Raw genomic sequence first — 10,112 nt, forward strand, 5'->3', positions numbered from 1 at the left:
AAGTTTTCTCTCGGATTGTGAAAACACTTTCCTTCTCAGTTTGCTGTCTTAATGATAACAGAAGCAGTACAGGCTCACTTCAGAACATTTGACTCAGGGGTATTATAAGGGTTTTTTCCCTTTATATGTATATATTTAAAAAAATATTAAGCATACTTTCCTCTGAACATCAGGAAAAAATTAAACTGGAAAAATTAGAGGAATATAGGGAAATATAAACAGGCAAGAAAAATAATTCCCGTAATTCTACTTTTCTTAACACTTTGACATATTTCCTTCAGATATTTTATTATATTATTATAACAAAATAAAACATAAAACTATTGGAGTTCCCGTTGTGGCACAGTGATAACGAACCTGACTAGCGTCCATGAGGATGCGAGTTCAATCCCTGGCCTCACTCGCTCGTTCGGTGGCTTAAGGATCCGGCATTGCCATGAGCTGTGGTATAGGTCGCAGACTTGGCTAGATCCCATGTTGCTGGGGCTGTGGTGTAGACCGGCAGCTGTAGCTCTGATTAGACCTCTAGCCTGGGAACTTCCATATGCCCCAGGTGCAGCCATAAAAAACAAAAATAAAATAAAATTTAAAAATTTAAATATTAAATATATTAGCTGAGATCGTCATGCTGTGTATATGTATGGTCTCACACATTTATTTGATAGGGTTATCATGAAGATAAATAATATATTTAAAGCTAAATACTGTGTCTGATAGATATGTGTCAGATATTCCATAATTGTTAGGTAGTATGCTAGTGATTTTGCCCTCCTCTTTTACCTCTTATGTGATAGCTGTTTCTCATGTTAATTGGAAAACTCTTCATAAATATTATTTTTTAATGACAGCAAAATATGCTGTATTTATGAATATACCATGGTTTACTTTTCCTTGACCTCATATTTGAACATGTAGGTTTCTTCCCACATTATTCTATTGTAAATAATGTTTCCCTAAATATTTTAAAATATAAAATTATCTTTGCATTTCTGATTAATTCCTTGAAATACATTCCTAGAAAAGGAATTAGTGAGTCTGAATGTTTGCACTTTTTTCGGAGTTCCCGTCATGGCTCAGTGGTTAACTAATCCGACTAGGAACCGTGAGGATGCAGGTTCCATCCCTGGCCTTGCTCAGTGGGTTAATGATCCGGTATTGCCGTGAGCTGTGGTGTAGGTTGCAGACACGGCTCATATCCCACGATGCTGTGGCTCTGGTGTAGACCCCTGGCCCGGAAACCTCCATATGCCACAGGTGTGGCCTTAGAAAAGACAAAAAAAAATAAAAATAAATAAATAAATTTTGCACTTTTTCAGAGACCTTTGATGGACAGATTGCCAAATTGCCTTCTAGAAATTTTGCTTTACTTTGTATTTTCCATCTTGTCTAGTAGTCACTTAAAGGCCGGGGTCATAAAACCATCTCCAGCCTTAAAGATTACCTTAAATTTTGAAAGTCATTATTTTGAAAGTCATTACAGAAAGTGGTCTGTAATTTTTTTTTTTTTTGGTCTTTTGTCTTTTTTGTTGTTGTTGTTGTTGTTATTGTTGCTATTTCTTGGGCCGCTCCCGCGGCATATGGAGGTTCCCAGGCTAGGGGTTGAATCAGAGCTGTAGCCACCGGCCTACGCCAGAGCCACAGCAACTCGGGATCCGATCCGAGTCTGCAACCTACACCACAGCTCACGGCAACGCCGGACCGTTAACCCACTGAGCAAGGGCAGGGACCGAACCCGCAACCTCATGGTTCCTAGTCGGATTCGTTAACCACTACTCCACGACGGGAACTCCTTAAGGGTTTTCTTATAAATGTATCTGAATGCCTTGTATATTAAGGCTGTTAATTCTTGCTTTGTCACATTTGCTGAAATAGTTCCTCAAATTTGTATTTTTCTTTCTTTTCTGATTTTTAAAAGTCATTAGTATTAATTAGTCTCTTTCTTCCTAATTTTTTCATTGCCTTTGAACTTACAGAAAATCTTCTCTATCAATAGACCCATATGTTTTCAACTGGTTTCTTTTTGTCTTTTTTAGGGCCGCACCCACGGCATATGGAGGTTCCCAGGCAAGGGGTCGAATCGGAGCTGTAGCTGCTGGCCTACACCATAGCCACACCAGATCCAAGTGTCGTCTTCGACCTACACCACAGCTCACGGCAGCGCCAGATCTTTAACCCACTGGTTGAGGCCAGGGATCGAACTGCAACCTCATGGTTTCTAATCGGATTCATTTCCACTGCACCACGACGGGAAGTCCTCAACTGGTTCCTGTAATTAAACATTCACATTTAGTTCTTTAACACACTAGAAGTATATTTTTTTTTATGGGGTGAAGTAATTTCAGTATTTCCCCATAGGACACAGCAGTTTTTCCTACTTTTATTAAATACTTATTGCATTATATTGTATTTATTTTTCCTGAATTGTTTTTTTCTAAGACTCATTTTCATCCTTTCAGTTTTTTTTTTTTTGTTCTTTTAATTTTTTTTTTTTTTCTTCTGTCTTTTTGCCACTTCTTGGGCCGATCTCGCGGCATATGGAGGTTCCCAGGCTAGGGGTCTAATCGGAGCTGTAGCCGCTGTCCTACACCACAGCTCACGGCAATGCCGGATCCTTAACCCACTGAGCAAGGCCAGGGATTGAACCTGCAACCTCATGGTTCCTAGTCGGATTCGTTAACCACTGAGCCACAATGGGAACTCCTCCTACATTTTTTTATTATAGTTGACTTATAGTGTTCTGTCAATTTCTGCCATACAGCAAGGTAACCCAGTTATACACACACACACACACACACTCTCTCTCTCTCTCTCTTTTTTTCACATTATCATCCTTTCAGTTTTTATTCCCAGCAGCTAGCACAGTACCTACCACTTTGTAGACACACAGCAAATATTTGATAAATGAAAGAAAGAAATACACAGTTATATGTAATATGTCCTGAAAGATTTTAAAGACAGGATGAATTATTCTTCATCTACTTCTAGTTTGAAAAACCCTAAGAGAGATTCTGTAGCAGCCCTAATTTCAAGTCAGTCCACATTCTGGAGCGTCCACCACTATGCGTTGAAATGGTCTGGTGATGAGAGAGAAGTAATGGGAAAATGGCTTGTGCAGTAAGTTAAATTTTTACTTTCTAGTAGAAGTTTTGTCTAACCAGCAACCTGAAGCTCTGTACCTCATTACTGGATATCTCCCCAAACTTGTCCTGCTCCACCTGAAAAAAATAAATGAAAATGCACCTTTATAATGATCAGAGTACTCAGCTATGATTTAAATGACGACACTCAAATATTTTCAAACTCGACCCTCTCACCGGGGTCCTGTTTGCAGCTGCTTTCTAGATAGCACTTATCAGTGCCACTCCAGCTTGAGCAGCTTCACAGCTGAAGTCTGTGCACCCGGACCTTCCTGCTCATTCTCTCTGCCCCCACCCGTCCAGCACCAAATCCTCCTTCCTACTCTTACGCCCCTAGTTTGGACATGTTACCACTCTCCACCCAGTAGTCAAGGTAATAATCTCAGTTATTCTTTATTCACCAAACTTAATGCCTTAATCTGTCACCGCATCTCACCTACTTTAGCTCCACAGTGATTTCTCTTTTGTGTCTTCCCCGTCGTAACTACCACTGTCCGCCCTCAGAATCACTGACCTGGACGACTGCCGTAAACTCTTCACTGAAGTCCCAGTTCCCGTTCCCTCCTCCTTCCAAACCTTTTCCACACGACTGATTTCTAAACAGGGATGTGCATGAGGAAGCATCCTCTTGCCCCTGGAGATTCAGATTCACGAAATTGAGGGGAAAGCTTGGGCATCTTAACAAAAGCTTCCCAGATGATTCCTGTGCACACTCGGATTTAAAACCGGTGTTTTACAAGCTTCTGGAGTGATCATTTCAAAAGCCAGCGATAGTCAACATCATCCTATGGCTTAAAAACTTTTACTGCTTCCCTCACTGCCCACCGTATAAAGTCCAAACTTCCTAGCTTGCCAGATGGAACAGGTGTCATTCACATTCTCGCCCTCATCTCCCTTTCCAGATGCATTTTCAGCAACTCCCCTTAGAATGCCTTTGAGTCTAGCCAAATACGTTAGAGCAAATATGCCGTCTGGAAAACTCTCTCCTCAATGTTACTTCACCCTGAGCGCTCTTCACCCTGTAAGCACTCAACACTTTGTATTGCTGCTCTCACTTGCATCGTGAGGATTTGTTTATATAAATAGTGGTCCTTGGGATAAAGACCGTCTTACTTGTATGAGTAGGCATTTAGTGAGAATGCCTCTTTCCTTTTGATTAAGAATTAACAAATTCTTGAGTTCCTGTTGTGACTCAGCAGGTTAAGAACCCAACTAGTATCCATGAAGGATGCAGGTTTGATCCCTGGCCTCACTCATAGATTGCAGATGCAGCTTTGGATCTGGCGTTGCTTGGTGTAGGCCAGCAGCTGCAGCTCCTGGGAACTTGCACATGCCACAGCTTGCAGCCATAAAAGAGAAGAAAAAAATAAAGAATTAATGAATTCTAAGTCTCCCTTTATACCCACCTCTTCCGACTAGCACATTACCTTCTATCCGTGCCATTCATCTGTTTCTATCATCACAAAAGTCGGCCTGTCTTATTAACAAAGGAGGGAACTCCCAAATCTCTGTGCCAAGTGATGGTCAGTGGTCGCTTGGGTATCGGGGAACTCATTAGTGTCTAAAAACACCTTGCTGAGGTCGTCACCAAAGGAAGATATAGAATTTTTAGGGACCTGTTCAAGGTATTCAACAGGTTTTGATGTTAAAGCTCAACAAAACTGGTCGTCGGAGTTCCCGTCGTGGCGCAGTGGTTAACGAATCCGACTAGGAACCATGAGGTTGCGGGTTCGATCCCTGGCCTTGCTCAGTGGGTTAAGGATCCGGTGTTGCCGTGAGCTGTGGTGTAGGTTGCACACGGGGCTCGGATCCCACGTTGCTGTGGCTCTGGTGTAGGCCGGTGGCTACAGCTCCGATTCAACCCCTAGCCTGGGAACCTCCATATGCCGCGGGAGCGGCCCAAGAAATAGCAACAATAACAACAACAACAACAACAAAAAAGACAAAAGACAAAAAAAAAAAAACAAAACAAAAAACTGGTCGCATGAGTTGTGTCAATTTTATTGCTCTGTAAGCTTCTGTAACTGGTACCGTCCGTGTCTACCTCACACCTGGAAGCAGTCTTTTCAGTTTCTGTCTTACAGGAACTTCGAAGATTTTTTTTTTTTTTTTTTTTTTTTTTTTTGGTCTTTTTGCCGCTCCCGCAGAATATGGAAGTTCTCAAGCTAGGGGTCTAATTGGAGCTGTAGCCGCCGGCCTACACCACAGCCACAGCAACGCGGGATCCAAGTCGTGTCTGCGACCTACACCACAGCTCACAGCAACGCCGGATCGCTAACCCACTGAGCAAGGCCAGGGATGGAACCCACAACCTCATGGTTCCTAGTCAGATTCGTTAACCACTGCGCCACGACGGGGACTTCCTGAAGATTTTTTTTTTTAAGCCAGAAGTCATTTTTTGGTGTATGACATCTGAGACCACAGCTAAGCTCTTTGTTGGCTTTCACAGTGAATGATGAGTCTAGTAGTAGATCCTATAGTAAAGGCCCCCTTTAAGTTTTCAGATGGCTCTTTCATCTTAGACGTAAACACATACCTATTTCCCTATCAAAACGTGAGGAATTCAGAAAGGGTGTGACGTTTAGGGGCAGTTATGATTCATTTACAACGTACAATGTAATCGTTATGTCTGGTTTTGAATATTAGAGAAGAGGCTTTGATATGTGTGCGACAACATAATAATTGATCGTGATGTCTGCCAGGAGATAGAGATGATTATCAAAGACTTGTGGCATCAGACCAGACAGAATGGTACAAAACATGAACTTTTATCACATGGATCCATGTTTAGGGAATTTAAAGAAATTTTTTTTCTATTGTCATTTTTTCCTCTGAGAATGTCGGAAAGGAAATTGAATACAGTAGTGTCTTCAATATTGAAATATCCTGGGTAACTGCATTAGTTCTGAAAGCAACATGAACATGTCCTCATCTTATTTTGGAAACGGGTTGTTCGTATTAGTATATTAAAGCAAAGCCCATTGTATTTGCAGGACCAGAATGTCTCTAGTGCCTTTGCGTATGAACACTATGATGCTGCGTTTGTTTCTTTCACGGCAGTTGTCTCCTTGTTCCCTTTAGAAATAGATTTTAAAAGGAACAGAAACAAAAAATATAAATTTAGGGTTAAAATGAAGCTCATGTCTATGTTTATTTCTGTTCTTAGTCAACCTAAAACAACTGATTGATTGTAACAGCACAAGACTGCCATTAATAGGTTTGAAAGTTGGGGCAAAATTGGGTATCTGTCTGAAAAGTAGGTAGTGAGATAAATAAGGTAGAGTTGAATCCTAGCCTAGAAAGGCACGTTTCAGTTCGGAATGTCTTACTTTGTCACACAATGGGAGGAATATCTAACAATAAGCATAGTGCTGTGGAGTTCCCTTGGGGCACAGCAGGTTAAGGATACAGTGTTGTCACTGAAGCAGCTCGGGTCGCTGTGGTGGCATGGGTTTGATCCTTGGCCCAGGAACTTTCATAGGCCATGGGTGTCCCCCCCCACCAAAAAAAATTGTAGTGCTATTGCTTAAAAATCAAGATACCCAAAATCTATTCCCTGCAAATACTTTCCATCTTCGATCATCTCCATTAAGTGAGAAATCATTAAAAATATTTCTTTACCCAGAAATTAAGTTAGTTTTTTTTTTTTTGAAAAAAAAAAGGAGTGTAGAGATAGATAGATGTAGAGGTACAGGATCCAAGCTTCCATCCATTCCTCCCCACCTCTTAAACTTTTCTCTGAGTACATTGGCTCTACCTGAACATTTTCCCTTGAGTCTGTGTTTGAATGTACTATGAAATCTGCAAAAGCAATATTCACCCAGACTTGCTAAGTATAACCTCTAAAAAACTTCACAATGAACTCAGCTCGTAAAGATAAGGAGGAACCAGGAGGTAGTTTCCAAACACCTAAATATGAGAGAAGGACTTTTCTGCTTCACTTCTCTGCTTTTGATGAACAAATTTCTCTGAAAAGTACTTCTTTCACTTTAGGAGAGGAAGTAAGAGATTTCCCAGGAGGAATATTTAGCAGTAGTCATGTGGTTCCATGTGCAAGACGGAAGCCCTTTGTAGCGGAACTGGTGGGGAAGGAGGGGTGCTGAAGAATGGCTAAAAGACAGAATCACAGATTCCCTTTGGTAAATCTGGAGTCATTCATTCAAGACTCTCACAAAAGGAAGAAGAGGGCTTGAGTCCACAACACCAGCAGCTAAAGGCAAGTTCCCAGAAATGCTTGTCATCAAATTTAGATTTGGGTTAGTTTATGAAAGAAAGCCTTCGAACTAGAGTGTAGGTATAAAACATGGACTTGCTGTGATTCTAGTGAAGGCTTAATTTTAACAGAACTTGGTATTTAACAATCGTTTCGGTAAAAAGCATACAAGCTAAAAGTGGGACGGGACAGTGAGTTCTCACCAAATCTCAGGAAATACGTGGACGTGGCTATTGCGAGCTTTAAACAAGAGCCACCAGAGTTCTGCCCCGTTACCGTCTCTCCTCCTGTCCTGGGAGCACACGGCTCTGGGGTCCTGCGACTTCGAGGAATGTTTTCATTGACCTGACCTCCGCTGGAAGTCTCCATTTCTGCCCCCACCCGCCCCGGGTCCCACTGTGCTTATCAGAAGTGATGGTTGGTCCTTTTCCCCTTAGCACTTTTTCATTTGTCTCCCCTCGTGTCACGGGTAATTATTAATATAATGTACGTGCCTTTTCTTTCAGTCCTCCTCGCCCTCTGGCCAACATGAATGACACCATGGTGAGCCACATGTCCTCGGGGGCGCCCACTCCCACCAAGAGGTATGTGTGCCTCGTGCCTCAGTCGGCCCTCTCAGAGTCGGGTACTGGCCTCTGGCCTGGGGAGCAGAAGGTTCCATGGGGCAGAAAGGACTTGCTTTCTTCGCCTTTCACTGTCTTTTTAATAGTATTTTCTGGGTTTTGTCTTCCTTTTTTTCCCTCTACTAACTTATAAATATAGCAACTGGAGGAGTCTGCTTTTGAATGGTGCCTGGGGTGGAAACTCTCCATTTGTGACAAGCGGTGAACGTAGTGTCAGAGCTGATTAGGCGGCTTCGAGATCCTTCTTAACATTAAACAATATTTTGATGAGCACGAATTTCAACTTTTGCATTAGAGTTCTTTGGCCGCATCAGAGATTGTTTCTGCTTCCTGATTAGACTGTGTAAATTGAGCTAATTCCTTATAGTCTTCTAAATCCTCCTGCATAGGATTCATAAACATCTAAGCGGAAAGGCTGGAGTCCCTCTCTTAGTTATACAAGGAGTTTCCTTAGGGTCCCTCAAGGAACTAAAACAGTGTACTCCTTTTTCCTCTTTATTTAGTTTACTCTTCTCCAAAATTCTCTTAGGCAGGACTTAAAAAGAACTGTATGAAATGGGTTTACTTTTTATCTGATTTAAGCTGTTCCGTCACTAGAGCGATGCGGAACTCCCTCAGGGGCACAGCCATTACAGAATTCTTTCTAACAGTCATCGCTCAAAAAAAAAAAGACATTCCAACCCACTCGTCTTTCCTGAAGAAAAGCACTTTGTACAGATCTGAAGAAAACCACATGCACTGATTGCTTTGGATTCATTGGGCTATGGGAACCTCATCTACTTAATAACACTTTGACTCAGTGTATATAATATGTAACACTTAAGCTCCGCTGTGTTTGTTCTCATTAGCTGAGTCTCCTAGAGGGGTGTTTCCCCAACTTGGGTGATGAGAAGAGTCACCTGGATCACTTGTTAGACACACACAGTTCTGAGACCGCTTCAGAGTCTGTGGATCCTGCGATCCTGAGAAGCTACACGTGTAACAAGTATTCCAGGTGATTCTTAGCAAGGCAGTTTGGGAACTAGCCTTGGAAAGAAGCTGAGGAGTAAATCAGAGGGACCCACTGCACTGGACTAGAGGGTTTCGGGCCTTAATAAATCAGAGTAACTTGATAATGCAGTGTTATCCACATGGAGACTCGAGATCCTGCCCAGGTAAGAGTCCTTGTCTGCAGCCTCATTAGGACCCCATACTAGCAGGAGAGTAGCCAAGCCGCTTCTTTGGGGCAGAATTGAGTGGTATCATGTACTGGAGCTTAGACTTTTGGGCCACACTGTCTGCATTTGAATCCTGGCTCTCACCTGACCTGAAACAAGATTCTTATCTTTACGGATTTTTCTATAAAACAGGAACAATAATAGTATCTCTGTTTCGGGGTTTATGTAAGAATGTAAGTTATTGTTGTCCTTGTTTAGGAATTAAACCGTGATGAGAGAACAAGTGGGGAAGAGAGAATAATTTACGGACAATGCCCTCTTAAGGAGAAACAGAAGGCTTATGGAAGAATATAAAGCAATTAAACCTCTCCCACCTGCCTAGATATTATAAACGTCCTTGCTAGCCTTAGCTTTTTATGGTAAACACCCATAGCCTTCAGACCCAGACCCAGACCCTAAATATCAACTCAGGAATGTTTCTGTTTAAACTAGGAAGACAAGGTAGATTATTGAAAGAAGTCAGCTTGTAGGTTTTATGTTAGGTTTGTTTTTTTTTGGCCGCGACCGAGGCATGTGGAAGTTCCCAGGTCAGGGATCAAACCTGTATCATAGCAGCAACCTGAGTTGCTGCAATGACAGCACTGGATCCTCAACCCACTGCACCTCAAGGGAACTCCTTGTGTTAGTTTTAGCAATGCCACCTGTTAGCGTTTCACCTCACCTGAGTTCTCTTTGTTTACTGGTTTGGTCACTCTGAGTCACCAGCATCCCTGTGGGCCCTAAGTGTATGGTGACCGTGCATTCAGTGACCGCCACCAAATGTACCTGCTGGAGGCTGTTAGAGGGAGCGCATAGTTCTTCCCAGAGTTTTATTGCTTGAGAAGGTTGCAGGAAGTGACTCGGGAGCGGTAAGCATCATCACCGCTTCCGGGAGGACCGCTGATCTTCGGGCTTGAGGTCACTGTAGGAAGCCCCAGCTCAG

The 10,112-nt window shown here is 42.4% G+C and overlaps 1 protein-coding gene across 50 annotated transcripts in view; it reads left to right on the plus strand.

Moving 5' to 3' along the window:
* The window catches only part of DTNB (dystrobrevin beta), a 247,992-nt gene that overhangs the window by 160,676 nt on the left and 77,204 nt on the right, over positions 1-10,112 (plus strand). For 49 of the 50 annotated variants that reach the window (XR_014842418.1, XR_014842419.1, XR_014842422.1 and 46 more), the window contains one exon: positions 7,857-7,934. Coding sequence is in view for 44 of the 50 variants with exons in the window: in XM_085019802.1 (XP_084875928.1) it covers positions 7,857-7,934 (78 nt within the window). In the remaining 6 variants the exon portion in view is untranslated. Of the gene's footprint in view, positions 1-7,203; positions 7,354-7,856; positions 7,935-10,112 lie in introns of those variants that run through there. The other variant, XM_085019825.1, reaches the window with a different exon arrangement.

The sequence above is a fragment of the Sus scrofa genome, chromosome 3 (assembly GCF_054392235.1).
Source record: "Sus scrofa isolate SSC_HxYL_T2T_F1_AM1 chromosome 3, Sscrofa_HxYL_maternal_Yorkshire_Landrace_v2.0, whole genome shotgun sequence".
Classification (NCBI taxonomy): domain Eukaryota; kingdom Metazoa; phylum Chordata; class Mammalia; order Artiodactyla; family Suidae; genus Sus; species Sus scrofa.